The following is a 15,298-nucleotide window of genomic DNA, read 5'->3' as shown; positions in this document are numbered from 1 at the left end:
GCAGTGCTTGATAACTCACATGCTGCGCAGCATGTCGTCTGCCAGTCCCATGGACAGTATTTGATGACAGTATTTAAGATTTTTTCCTTCCACCTAAATGGCTTACCCAGCAGTTCTTTGCAGACGCAGCTCCAAGTGCAACCGATGGGAACTTTGCCTGACCAAGGAAAACAAGGACTGCGCTTTGCTTCACACGCGTACAATCAAAAAGTAGGGACCACTGTTTGACAAAGTGTACAATCAGCAGACTATTCAGCTGGTACATTATCTGTATAGAATACAGCTTATCATATATACTTTACTTCCAGTATGAATACAGGGTCTTTTTATTAATAGCGCTTTTTTTTTTTTTAAGTAATGGTCATATTGATTTACCTGCCTCAATTTGAAAGATTAAACTCTTTTTGCCACTAGTTCAACACCTTTTCCACTTAAAGGGTCTTTAATTCCCATGCAGAGGACAGCACTTTAAGCACGAGCAACTGTGCCTGATGTTAGGCCAGTGTTTGAGCGCTTTGCTGGGCTGGGACTAAGGCCATCAGCTCCTTGCACGACTGAGCACTAGAGAGACATTAAAAGAAAAGCAACAACAACAACAGTCAACTCACCATGCCTAACTCTGGACTCCGAATTTCGATACTCACATTGAGCAGTCAGTCTCCCTGCATGTTCAGTAGGGCAGGGAAACTCTTCCTTTCCTCTCTTAACCGATTACATATGGTAGGTAGAGAAACTAGTTTCCCCACTTCAGCATTACTCTCGGATGCCCCTCAGTGGGAGGTATTTACTCCGACTGACATTCTTGGTCAGAAAAACGTGTTAGATGGTGAAGTTACCATGTACTAGGATCTAGCTAACCAGTGTTTGTTCTCAACAAAAATACTGATTAATAAGGAAAATAAATGCCTTCAACAGAAATGGTGGTTAAAATATTTTATTTTTTATATCATAGAACATACTGCTGTTTACTTTAAATCACTTTAGAGTAAAGGCACACATTGTTAAAAATACTTCAAATTTACATCACATGTACAAATGCATAAAACAGATGTACATGTCACCAAAAAATACAATATGGCTTCATAAGGTTGAGGCGGGGCTGGGACAATTCAACATATATTTAAGTTTTACAGGATGCTGTTAACACTGAAAGGACTGACTAGAACAGAAAAGAATGGACCTAAAACACTGATTATGTTACAGAAACAGTACAACACATTGAATATACAACATTGAGCATTCGTGTGTGGATTCATAGGATTGTTAGTTCTGCAAATTCATCAGGCTTTCCAGTGCCACTGAGTAAACAGTGCATGCGTATGATCTGCCAGTTTGCAATAGTGGGAAGATAAATTGCAAATTCTCTGTCCACAGACAGGGTCCTTGAAGAATCTGCTGTTACGCTTTGCAAAAAAAGAGTGAAACAATAGACTTAAGGTATTAACTGGAGAGAATAACTGAATAATGAATGGACAACTTACATGGTAATCACTTCTGGCTAAAAAGCATAAAACATTAAGTCTGCAAGAATGCTCCATGACAATCATTTAGCATTAGTCCCACCCAAGTTTAAGGCTCATATCTAAAATTTACCTTAGATTTGTTTTCCTCTGTGTAAAATTACCTGAGCACAGACATCAAAGATCTACAGAGCTTTTAAAAGACCTGCAGATACCTTAAAAATCTGTAGATAACTTAAAGCAAAACATCAATATATTGAAATCTACCAGCTAAAAATTCTCAAAAAAACAACCAGTAAAACAATATTTTGGTAGGTCAGTAAAGCCAGGAGAAGAATGAGCTTAAGCTTTTGCTTTCATCTTGTAAAAATGTACTTAAAATGTAATAGAATTATTCAAATAGGACTGCTTAATTGTAAACAATACATTAAACCTTTTAAAAAAGGTCAGGAATCAAAATTCAGGCAGTCACTTTAGTCTTCTATAAATTGTTTACAAATGCTGATTCTCCTCTTGCTAGAGATGGATGGTGATTTCTTAAGCACTGATAGATGGAAAATAAAAGGACCCGCCTCCACTGTATTCTGTATTATCATTTACATTTTGTGTCTAAGAAATGTGAATTGCTGCTATTCATTTGCTAAGGTTTACTCCCTGCACAGCTGTAAGGCCGAGATACAGAAAAGCACCTAGCATCGTCTTAAGAGCTCTGCAGGATCAGGTTAGATTTAATAAGTTTAAAGATAAACATGCACCTAAATGATTTGCTGCACTGGGACTCAAAATTTTCAAAGTGCAAGGCAGAAAAGCATCAGGTTGCACGGACAGACCGGCTCCCAGCAAAGTCAATGCCATCAGAGAGAGGAGCATTAGACCCTTCATTTCATTAAAAAAAGCTTGAAAAAGACAACACTGCACAGAAGATACATGTACATACTTTCTGTATGGGACGATTTCCAACACAAGGCTTTGGAAATATACCCTAAAAGCGGTTTGTTGATTTTATTGAACCAACTGAAAACAACAAAGAAACACAGAACACATCATCACCTCTTCCTCCTCCTGCCTCACACACCGGTTCCTAGCTTTCATTCCCAAAAGAAATTAATACAGATAAAAACTTCACTTTAAGCGATGACCAACTGTATATGAGCCTGAGGAGCAAATGGGACTCCTCCATTCAAATACATCAGGTTAAAACTTTGATATGACAGTTACAGTTATTTGTATTGTTGAACTGGGACTAGCTGATTGCAGAGGGCACTTTACCATCATTGACAATCCTGTATAAAGGGTACCAAAAAAATTCCTATGAAATATGAACCTAGGATTAAAATTAAAAAAAATAGATTGATGATGGATGGCTGTCCTGGAAAATCAAGAAAGAAAATCACAGCAGTTTGAAGTACCCAGAATTCTATGTATAAATAGCAGGTAATCCAAATAAAATGCTACAGCTAGTTTGAAAAACTAAATGGAACACTGCTTTTCTGTTAAATAGATTAAAATATTCATCCATTGAGAAATTACATTGATAAATAAAATATTTTAATGTATCAAAATGAGGGGCAGGTACTATGAATTCCAGAATTCTTGTCCCAATAATGAAAGGTCCGAGAAACGAAAGTAAATTGTACAGTAGTTCTAGTATTTTAAATTTACAATACTGAATCCAGAAGGATTTGGCTAAATAATACAGTTTAAATAAGCTAATCTAAAGGAACACAGTGTCCTGTAAACAACTGACACAAACCACATTGCGTTCTGATGGTGTGGCTATATCTTCTCTATGCAGGAGAAAGACAATTCAACTGGTGGTGGTAACAAGGGATGCAATCTAAAGGCAACATTCCTGTTCTTCAGTAAGGCTTGTAAAAAATTTGAGCAGTGTACGTATGACAGCCTGTACAATTCTGAAATTTCTGGAGAGCTCTTAAGTTTAAAAAAAGCCTAAATGTTTTAAGTATAAAACACATTGAGAAGATGTTCTTCTAAATTATGTGTAAAAGTGTCTGGCACCAGAAATGACCGCTAGGTATTATTATACCTAAGGAAAAAAGCAAAGAATCACTCAAGAGAAGTGTCCCTGAACTTCAGAGCAGATGCAGCCAATTAGGTTACTTCGCGTTGTTCTGTTCCTCTGGAAAAGAAGTCATGAACATACACTCTTCAAGCTGTCTGGACTACATCATCAGTAATATATATTATATATACAGTATGCATATATATAATATATATATTTGCATACATATTTCTTTTACCTCAATCTGGAATCATGTGGTTTCATGCAACACACTTACCAGGAATCAAACCTATTCATTAGATCATAGCTGGTGTAACTTTAGTATCAAATATTTTATTATACAGCGATTCAGTGTTGCTCAGCATCAATCATCTCTGACTAGAATCCTCATCTTCCTCTTCTTTCTGTCCAGTTCACATTTGTTGCCTCTACCACCCTTTTTCAGCCACCTTCTTCACATAGTGCCTCCGCCCGATGTTCAATGCTGAGACCTTATTTCTGTCAGCTTCTGAAGATAGCTCTGTGCTGCTGGCATCGAGAGAATAAACCGAACTGTCCTTTGACCTATTCGGTAGCAGCCATATCCCATCAGTCCAAAAACTGTTGCTTTTATGACAAATTTGAAAATCTTACTTGAGGCTGATGGAGGAGGCACACTGGAGCAAGAGATAAAAAAAAAAAAAAGGTTAACACCTGCATAGCTGGAAAGAACAGGCATTTTCCAATCAAACAAAGGATCTTTTCTCCCCTTCCCCTTTATAGGGCAGGAGACTTTCAGGTAACAGATGTGCCATGAACAAACAACGTATTCTTTCATGTTCAAGGGCTATGTGCAAATTAAATAGTAACAACAACAACAAATAAAGTTTCTTCCAGTTATGTATGATGCCACTCTTAATGGCTATGGACCTTGACTTGCCCATCACCCTATCAAAATAACTAAGACAACACCAAGACTTCTTGAAGAATACTAGAAGTTAATATTGTTTGTCGAACTGTTTATAATATTACTATGCATATCTCTGCACAGAGACAAAAGTCAGAAGAAACATAGGACACGGCCTAAGTCCAACACCTGTACAGTCAACTCAGTCATTCAGGGTAATGGAGGAAAACAGAGCTTGGATGTTCTGGATAACACGTGTCAGGACCTGGTCAGGTTTGTGTAGCCAGAAGGGGTAAGTCTGGAGCCAGGCTGGCCCCTGCACAGATTCGGGGGGGGGTGGGGGGGGTGTTTCAGCAAGGTGTACCCCTGGATGCCAGGCAGGCTTACCAGCCTAGCTGCAGCTCCCAGCTTGAGCGTGTGGAGGCCAAGCCCCTGCAGCACTCTTGGCCTCCGGAGCTCCACAGAGGACAGTGCAGACAAATCAGAGAGGCTTCGCATGAAGCTGTCTCCAGTCTGGCATGTACTGCTGGCTTTGAGATCTTCACAGAGCCACCTGGAAGTCTCTGCACTGGCCACCTGGAACCAGGAGGGCAGAGGACAACAGGCACACCAGGTCTACCCCTGCCTTCAAGCAGTCTTATTAACAGTGTACGAAGCAAACAGTTAACATTACCTTCAAAATAAAGCTGGCTTGGAAAGCACAGCAACGTGCACATGTAGCCCTGCACCTTCACTAACAGGCTCTGTGGTATCTTAGCTGGCCCTGCACCCACAGCATGCCTACACTGCAACTCGGCTCACCCTCTCAACAGGGGACAGAGAGGTCTCTGCATGTCGTTTCAAAGAAGCCACAAGTTCTCATTTATTTATATCTAGAAAATGTTTCTAATGTATTCAGAAGCAATCAGTTACAGTAGTGCAAAACCATTATGGGCACACTCAAACCAGGTTAGATGCGCTGAGATTAGAATACAACTAGACTGAGTTTAGATCCATTTGCTCAAACTAGGGCAAAGTTATTACTGGTAAGATTTTGCATATTAAGAGAATATACAGGAAGAGTTTTAAAAAAGCATACACATTGAACAAAGGAAGGGGTAAAGGCATCCCTTTACACCTTCTTACATGGTTCTCTATCACTTCTTCCTCAATTCCAGTCCATCAGCACAATTTAAAAAAATCAATTCATAACAATCTGAAGCAAATCGTAAGGTCTGCTCAGAGTCAGGTTCAATGCATGAACTTAAAAATTGGAAGTCTGAGAAACGTATATGTTTCTATCCAGATGATTTCCAAGATCACTTTGCAACTTGTAAAACGTAACCGAATACCTGTAAGCATCTTTAAAACTTTTTACTTTAGAGAGGTGACAACGAGTAACACCACCCCAACCCCCACCCCCGTAACTCTGTTCTGCAACTGCATGAGGGGTAAAAAAGTTTAACGAGAAATGAGTCTCAAATATACTAATCTTATGAATGGCATTTGCTTCATATTATTTTAGAAAGTCAAGTTAATGCAATATTAATGTCTTATGAAAGGTACTGGTAACCATTCCACTTAGTTATGGCACTGGCACCATAAAGACAATAAAGTCAAAGAGCCTAAACTTTGATGAAAAAGACCCTCTACGTAAACTTGAAGACACATAGTCAGGCTTTCGGCTATTCAGTTCTGTAATGAACATGAACCATACAATTACACAGATTTGGGCAACCTCATTTTACAGGTTATTTGCAAGGGTGAAGAGGAATATGGACATCTAGTTTGTGACTCCAGGCTTAGCCTTGAAAAAGACTTATAAATGGCTAGGCAGGGCTTCGGTACATTGTTCTTGGATCCAGACACCAAAAGTCTCTCTAAATCATATTTTAGATGCCTAAATACACCGTTTAGGCAGGGCACAGTCTTTTCTGTTTTTCAGAGCCTCTGAAGAGATGGGTGAGGTGCTTACATAAACACAGTAAACGGATGTGATAAGATAAAATGCCAATATTTGAAAGGCTCTATTATCCTAAACCACCGCAGACCAGTACTACCAGGTCATACTATAATCCCTCCTACATTTCCAAAGTTCTGACCTTTGTGGCTTTATAGGATACACATAGTCTGAACATTTTGGTTCTTCAATTCCTTCTTTTACAAAGCACATACATCTATTTCAATATGTACTTTGGAGCGAGAGTTCACCAGATACGTGGCTTAAATCAGCCCGTATTTAGGTATACACATTAAAACATGGTGTTACTTTTTTATATATATATAGTTAAAAAATAGGCAGTGAGCAACTGTGGTAAGTAAGCTTGCCAGAGCCAGCAGTGCCACAACCAACAGCCAACACAACAAAAGCTTTGAATCCAACAGTTTATATTTACCTAAGCTAGACTGGAAGCCTGGTTTTGTTTTCACCATCTTCTACAGCCCTCATTTGAATTCTTGTTTTAAAAGCCTTAAATGTGGATCAATGAATTTTCTTTCTAGACAAGGGCATCTTCTCATCTCTACTCCCCTCGATATCCAACTATTTACTTTTTTCCTTTGATATTTTCTTTTCCTTTGCTGTAAGCACAATCTGCAAGCACTCCACAGCAAGTCAGTGAGCTGACAGGGCAGTGATGACAGTAGTGATGTTTCTTCAAGCTATGACAAACAACCGAAAAAAACCCCAAACAAACCAATTATTGCTGTCTTTTAGCAAAAGAAGCTGTTACATCAACACGTAGGAAAGGATGACTGTTACCTCATTATTTCCTGGATGTTTAAGTCGGAGTTCCAGTTCTTTTCAATTCCAGGTACATGACCCATCCCAACAACACCAACTACAACAGCTGGGATATATTTTCTAGGTTCAGCTGAGAAAGAGAGATGGAGAGAAAGGGACACATCACTAGAAGAACTAATTCCAAGCTATAAATAAATAGGTAAATGTGTGAGATTACAAAATTGAATTTTCCAAGAGGTAGGGACTCTTACTACTAGATATTAAAGCTGTTACATACTAAGAGTTAGTACTCATCTCGCCTACTGCCTCTTATGTTGAAAGTCTGAAAAAAAATCAGCACGGTTTCTGGATTTTCAGGAAACGTTTGTTTCAGTACACAAACCTGGCCAGGGCTCATACTCCAGCCTCAGGGTGAGAGGCTCAGCAGATGCAAACTAAATTAATTTCTTTCCTTCCCTGTGTGGGTCATGTTTCTGTACTGCTCATCGGGAACAGCCCTGGTCTTTGCTGTCTCCTGAACAGAGAGTTTTCTCCATCACTTTGGACAGTGGCAGCTGGCACACATGCCAATTGTGACAAGACTTGGGCTAACAAGCAGAATGAACAATCGGAGAACAGCGCTCGAGACCACACCTGCCCCTGTTAAGTTTACTGTTACAGACCCGGCCTCAGCACGTAACAGCAAAACCCACACCACTTGTGTGCAGCAGCTAGCCAGTCACCATTAGACCACGGCAACACATGCCAGCTCTCCCCCTCACCTCCCATCTACCACCCAAATTCCACAACACCCAGTAGAAGTTAAAATGTTCTTCCTGAAAGTTTTGGGATTACCTCTCCCCCAATGAAAAAATGGCACCATGCCACAATAAAAATAATTCACAGAAAACTTTTTAAGTAATAGTAATCAGGCTGCTTTCCTATGGGGAAAGTTATACATAAATATAATACATAAATATAAAATGTGAGTAAGTTCCACTGTCTTGCTTTAAATATCCACCCTTGATTTTTCCAGGAATAAGTAAAAATTTGAAAAGCAGACCCCTTGAAATGAAACAAAACTGTACTGAAAACACTAGAAATTATACATATTTTCAAAATTGTTTCATTGGACTTGCCTTTTCTCAGCCTATTCTAGGGTTGCTCTAAATCAGAGCTGCAGCTACGACAGAGGCAGAGCACAGCACCTCAACAGAATGGGCTGTCCACGGCACATCACATCTGCTCCAGCCTCCACCCGTATGTTCCTGTCTGCTTCTGGGCAGGATTCAAAGATGACACCAGTAATGTTTGAAGCCCTGCCTGAAACTTAGTCCTGGAAGAAACTTTTATCCCCCTCTGAGTATTTTGTGTGGAGTAAAGACAGAATGAAAAACTAAATGTGAAAATTTCATTTGCAAGCTCTTTGGAAGAGTTCACCCAGGCAAACAGTCAGACTAAGGCTAAGAACAAATCAGACCTAGTTCAGGAATGTATCAGACTAAAAGTATATTTGAGTCCTGCAAATGGTGTCCAGGAATATCCCCCTACTATGTCCCTACAATAGCAAATGATTTGGACAATGGTGATGATGCCCTATTTCTGCTCATTGGAATTGTGGGGTTTTGTATTTTACTATGAGTCTTAAGTATATCATTTGCCTCCCCCCCGCTTTTTTTTCTTTTTGCCTCTCATGAGCATGAATGTATAGAACAGATTATATGTATAGAATATAAATGCACAGCTTCTAAACAAAACTGTCTCTGGCATTGTCTCTTGTTAACTAAGAGACTGAGACACATGACTATCAGTCAGGTAGTCCCTCACATTCTTGTCTTTTATGGTCCCATCTTCTATTTTAAGTCCTTCATAATGCATATAAACCCCTTCCAGTTTCATAGGCATTCACTAAACTAGTGATCCAGAGACTGAGCTGGTGAGGTAACAAGGTGGAAGTGAGATAGGCAACATAAATCTAGGCTGTCCCATATTGTGCTGTAATACCAGATGCTTGCCTTTTGAAAAAGTTGTCAGGCTAATTAGTATTTTCCAGTTTTAAACAGCACAATGAGAAAGGAATGATAATTTGGAGTCTACTGCTCTACGAAAATTCTTTACTTCTATAGGTGGTTGCAACAGAAGAGTAATATCCCTTTTTAATTTTTTTAAGCACTGTAATCTTAGGTGACATGTGGCACACATGAACAGAACATCCCAGATTTCCTGAGAAGAACTGAACTTTGAACTAGTACACAAAGAACACCTTGCTGGTTATGATATCTGCTTTAAAACAATTACTTTCTGAAGCTCGAGGTAGTTCTATCTGCTTTGCTGCTTGCTTCAGCATGTAGGTCAAGTAAATATCTCGTTCCGAGACAATCGTTCGATGAAGATCAGGAAATTCTCCAATCATTTCTGCCATCATCTGCTCCAGTAAATCCTTCTGTTTGCATTTCTCCACATCATCTTTACTGAAAGAAAGGTAAGTTCTCAGTATCTGTTATGCTTTTCAAGCCCAATACAGACAAAACAATTGGGTATTATACACATTATTCACATAAACCCACACTATACAGTTCTCTTCCCCCAGTTCTCCTCTTCAAAAGGAAAACAAACTCCCTAAACCTGTAAAACTGGATACCTAACAATTCCTCTACAGTGAGGGAAAGGGAAAGAAGAGAGGTCACTTGCCTTTAGGCAGTGCAACTGGACTTTCACCCTTCCCAGTCTGAAAGCTGACAACTCAACTGAGCAAGAGCACTAGGGCTTCAAAGGGAATAGTTATCATGGTGCCCCACTTTCAGTGTATATTAATAAGCTTAGAAGAGGCAACACAGAGCACTCCCAAGGAAGCAGATCTGATCACTGAACACACAGAGGCTCTATTTAAGGAACAAAAAAAGCACACCGTAAGGCATAGTCTGAGGGGATGGAAAGAGTTCTGCAGGTTCCTAGTGTCAATCAGCAGGGAACTCAAAGTTATAAAAGAATTCCCTGAAGAGAAGAATAGGAAACAGGCAGGAAATAAACAAATAAAAACTGCAGGAGTAAATATAATGACCTTTTATATTTTCTATAGGTGCTGTTAACCTTCTGTTTGCACCCACAGCTGTGGTACAGTCATAGTCTGTGGCAACAGAATCATCTGGTTTTGCATCACTGTCTACTGAAGAATGATGCCAAACATGCTTTCTTTAGTTTCCAAGATCAAGAGGACACTACAGATGTCAACAGGGACAACCAAAAAGAAACGCATTGCTAGCTTTCAACAGATCATAGAAAAGCTAATCAGACTGACACAAATTCAATGCTGAATTATTACTCCATTTTCTGCAGGATCTCATGTTGATGGCTGGGTGCACAATACCCTCCTCTCCCCAACAACTTCCCAATTATAAACACCTTTCCTTTTCAACCCCTACCCACATGTTATTTTTAAAAATCAACATAGCAGATCAATCAATTGTACGATAACAACCGAGATGTTATGTCCAAGCTTCAGTGGGAAGCTAGCGTGCATATACTGTAGTTATCTTAATATTGCAGTTGAAAACCAAAATGTTCTTAGGGTGGATAAAAGAATGGGAGAAGTTGCAGAGAAATATATCCTTCAACGCCTCCCAAAAGCCTGCAAATAGTTTCATGCTGGTATTAGACTAGTAAGTAAGAAAACTTAGTTTGTGCAGGAACTGTTAATGGATTGAAAGAAGGTCAAACTCATTTTACAGATGAATGCAATAGCAAGCATTTACAGGAAAGAACAATTAAGTAAATGCTAAAACTAGAAAATGGAAGGTTTGATTGGTGACCAGACTACAGTTTAAGCCCCAGCCCGATTTTAAAAGCCTGGAAAAAATGCCACACCACTTCATGAGCTGTGCAGAGCTCTGGTCACAGGGTATGAGAGAGGCACTGAGATTCAGGGACCACGTGCACAGGGAACCCATTTCTGGCAAGCGTCCCACCACTGCAAGTCTGGTAGGAGCAGACTGAATTTCAGACGACAGCTATGCATGTGTCCTCACCCAGTTCAAGCAAGTTATTGCACACCTACTTGCGGAAAGAGGAAGTAAGCTTGGCACAGGGACGTCTCTGAAAGGCAGGGGAAGACAAACTGAGCAAGAGAGTAGCTGTCTGAGAAATACTACCATAAGGCAAAAGTTCCTAACAATGTCCCTTTATAAAGGCAATAATCATTAAGAGTCCACATGTTGTCCACAGGCTTTAAAAGTTTTCTCTTGTTCCAAAAATCTGCTCAGACAGCAGATTCAGTTCTCAAGCTGCCCTGATCCAGATGTGACTCAGCACAGCAGGCCCAAGTCCTTTGGAAATCTTGAGGTATGAATTAGCATACCAAGGCCCTACTCTTTTCTATTTACAATATCCACACACCGTAGTGTGAAAGATTTCATTTTCAGCATAAAAATAATTTTAAAAAGTTTTTTCTGAAGTACACTAGGAATTCTCCAGCACCAAATCTTTCACTTCACCTGGAAGCAATGTATCAAAAGACAATTAAAGAAAGAGCTGGAACAAGATCAGAAAGCCAGCTTTCTTTTCAAAAATATGGATTATTGCAGGGTAGTTTGTGTATTTCTCCTCCTCTCACTAACTTCAAGTTTCACCGCATCAGGCTGGGTACCAAGGACTTCCAGCTCATACTAAAGTCAAACTGAAGAATTGAACAATTCACCCCGATAAACATATGGGATGCTTATTCATACCTGATTGGGTCAGATAAGAAGCAAAGGCCCCAGGCAAGCTTGACTTTTTGCCAGAAAGAAAGTGCAGCAATTGCTCTTTTAAATGTAACAGGGATGGGTCGGTCTCCAAGATGGAATTTACAGAAAGGTACTTTACTGGCCTGAAAGAGAAGATACCAATCACTAGTCAACATTTCATACTGCAGCACAGTACATCCTTATCAAGAGAGCGTTTGTTTTATTGTGTTACACAAGGTATCTTAAAGAAGAGCAAGTAGCATCATACTTCAACATCAAAAAATATTTTGGCTTTGCAGTAAATAAATTGCCAAAATACTACTTCATAACGGAATACATGAGCTACAAGATGCAGTAGGTATTACAGTAAAAACATTAAGTTGTAACGCCACCCTCTTTAGGTTACTTTTACCTAAGCAGAAAGCTCCTGCTTATGACTACTTAAGGTGAACAGATGGGGCTCAGTATCTGTCTGGGTCTGAATAAAGTCTAAGGTGAAACAACTGTGGTCATTTTGCTTTTACCTGGGATTTGTCAGGATCACTAACCTATCAGTTTGTCATGGTAAAATATATTCAAGGAGCTTATGAAACAAGAACTGATGCCAGATGCCACACGCCAATGTGAGCTGAGACTTTGCTGTAGCTTAGACTGACAAATTTTAGCACAGTACAGAATTTCTAGAAAATTCTTTCCTATGCATACCTGTTTAAAAATTTCAAACAAGCACTTTGGAACAGGACAGAGCTAATATATGTATTTTTTCCTTTCCCACCTAAAATGGGAAACACTTAAAATGTTTTACTCTGATCTGGAATGCTCAGGAAAATAAGCCTTGAAACAGTTTTTTTTTTATAAAAGATAAATACACCAAATGATTCCAGATTCTTTAACAGCTACGTTATCTGTCCTGGTTTCAGCTAGGATAGAGTTAATTTTCTTCCTAGTAGCTGGTACAGTGCTGTGTTTTGGATTTAGGATGAGAACAATGTTGATAACACACTGAAGTTTTAGTTGTTGCTAAGCAGTGCTTACACCAGTCAAGGACTTTTCAGCTTCCCATGCTCTACCGACTGAGAAGGCTGGAGGTGCACAAGAAGCTGGGAGGGGGCACAGCCAGGACAGCTGACCCAAACTGGCCAAAGGGACATTCCATACCATGTGACGTCATGCTCAGTACATAAACTGGGGGAAAGCTGGCCGGGGGCACCGCTGCTCAGGGACTGGCTGGGCATTGGTCAGCGGGTAGTGAGCAATTGCATCATGCAGCACTTGCTTTGTATATTCTTTTATTATTATTGTTATTATTATTACTATTTTATTTTATTTCAGTTATTAAACTGTTCTTATCTCAACCCATGTGTTTTCTCACTTGTGCTCTTCCGATTCTCTCCCCCATCCCACTGGGGCAGCGGGGGAGGGTGGGGGGTGAGCGAGTGGCTGTGTGGCACTCAATTGCCAGCGGAGGTTAAACCAGGACATTCTCAGATTTCCTTACTAGTACCTAATTTACATAAAAATAGCAAGGTACATTCTGCAAGTTGGATACATACAGTGAAAATAGTGTCTCAGTATTCCCAGACAAAAAAAAGAGTAGTGTGATACACAGAAGTCCAGCTACTATTTACTTCCCAGTATCACAGCCGGCCGTAGTATAAAAGGGAATGTTGAAAGACCAGATAAGACTAACAGACCAGCCAGATACTTCACTTCCCCAAACAATCTTTCTAGATGAATGTGTTAGGTCTCATTAATGCCTTGGAGTTGGTTTTCACAGCCTGAAACCCTGACACAACCAACAGTGGGACCAGGATCCATATCCAGAATTAAAGATACAATTATTTAACAGGAATAAAATAAATAAATAAATTAGTGAAATGAAAACAAATACCATCAGAAATATCATCAGGAAAAACCCTTATTATTTGAAGCCTTTTTGGAGTTGCTTTCATGCCACTTAGGGCTACAAAACTCTGTACTTTGAAGCCAAAGATGATTCTTACTACTTCATAGGCTTCAGCACGAGTATGGCCAGAGTGTTCTCTCCTAGTCACTAACAAATGGTTTTATTTAGTTCGACTCTGGGAGCAAAAGGCCAGTAATTTGACCTCAGAAAAACCATTGCAAGTACGCACCTCTTTGAAAGCCTCCCTGAATTCTCCTCCTGGGGCCATTCCCAGCTGTTCTGTGATGTGAGCAGAAACCTTCAGAAGCAGCATTTGCATCAATCCAGACATGACTCCATTCTGGTGGAAGAGGGAGAAAAACGTTAAAAAAAGAAAATCAACAAGCTGTGTGGATTTCTCAGAAGAATGCACTGTTCACAGTCATGAAAAGAACATTAATTATCTTCATGAAGAAGCAGCACTGAAGCTACCTTCTGGACCCAATTCGCTGATCAATACAGCTCTTTTATTTCAGTTTGTATCAGTTGTGAAGTAGCTTTTCACTTCAGCGTGCAGCCAAAGTATTCTCCCTTTCAACAAAAATGTATGGCAGAGTTAAGAAAAGAAAGGAGGGCAGCCAGACTTACTTCAGTCTGTATTTACTCCACCTGCTTGAAGAAAGTCTGAATAACTGAATGGTAAGATAGCTCATACCATACATTTAATTTTTCTTGATCTATCTGGCTACAAAAAGAAAAAGGGACCACAAGAGTATATTCCATTGAATGTGCAGTGAACGCCACGTTAGAGAGATACTGAAAGGGAAATAGCTAGTGGTCTAATCATAGACACTTCCACAACCCTGGGAAACACTAGGCTGGGGAGTGGTTAGGTTTACAGTGACAGAAACACAGAGAATCTAGCGTTGTGCAAGAAATTGCTGTGCATGACTTCAGCACCTAAGACCTTAGAGAAGACCTCACAGTCCTGAGTATGACTCACTCCCACAAGCAGACTGAAGGCCCCTCTTCGCACAGCCTATTACTTTTTGAACAGAGACCTAAAATCCAGACTCTTCTTTTTAAAAAGAAAAAAATTCTCCTAGAGATACTTATGCAAAATTTCCCTTCCCCATCCTTTTACAAAAAGAATGAAAACACACCTCAAACAAATCCATTCAGAGCCGCTTCTTCTGTCCAGCTCTGGCTGTCCTCACCCAGTTATTTTTATGACTAAGACTCAGTGGCTGAGTGTTATCTGTCCCCAAGCATAACCTGTACCTTGGTTACGCATCTCTTCCAATTTGGCATCAGTCCATACCACTACCAAAAGGGGCATTCCCCCTTCCCTCGCCAAAGGTTAATTTCCTGCTATATCATCAGCTTCACACAACTGAAGATGAGGTTACACGGGATAGCTTGAGTTAATATAACTGCTTGAAGTTACCAGAGGAAGGTCCTGGTTTCCATTCCTTGCTCCCAGGGCCATGCTCAAATGACCCGCCCTGTGCCAGATCTGATGCTTGTGTGACCTCTCCAAAGGCTGTAGGCAGTTTCTGCAGTTAAGCGGACTCAAGAGTCACTGAGGACCAGAACTGGCAAAAGAGAGGGGCTATTTTCAA

General features: G+C 40.0%; 1 protein-coding gene across 4 annotated transcripts in view; it reads right to left on the bottom strand.

Annotated features, from left to right (window-relative positions):
* Positions 1-918: 918 nt before the first annotated feature.
* The window catches only part of TRABD (TraB domain containing), a 36,065-nt gene continuing 21,685 nt past the window's right edge, over positions 919-15,298 (bottom strand). For 3 of the 4 annotated variants that reach the window (XM_076329332.1, XM_076329341.1, XM_076329355.1), the window contains 5 exons: positions 13,927-14,037; positions 11,795-11,934; positions 9,369-9,541; positions 7,110-7,221; positions 919-4,139 (listed from right to left, as the gene is read on the bottom strand). In XM_076329332.1, coding sequence (XP_076185447.1) covers positions 3,962-4,139; positions 7,110-7,221; positions 9,369-9,541; positions 11,795-11,934; positions 13,927-14,037 — 714 coding nt within the window. In that variant the 3' untranslated portion in view covers positions 919-3,961. Of the gene's footprint in view, positions 4,140-6,744; positions 7,010-7,109; positions 7,222-9,368; positions 9,542-11,794; positions 11,935-13,926; positions 14,038-15,298 lie in introns of all 4 variants that reach the window. The other variant, XR_012994584.1, reaches the window with a different exon arrangement.

This window comes from Aptenodytes patagonicus, chromosome 1, assembly GCF_965638725.1.
Source record: "Aptenodytes patagonicus chromosome 1, bAptPat1.pri.cur, whole genome shotgun sequence".
Classification (NCBI taxonomy): domain Eukaryota; kingdom Metazoa; phylum Chordata; class Aves; order Sphenisciformes; family Spheniscidae; genus Aptenodytes; species Aptenodytes patagonicus.
This window is presented reverse-complemented; position numbering and strand designations above follow the sequence as displayed.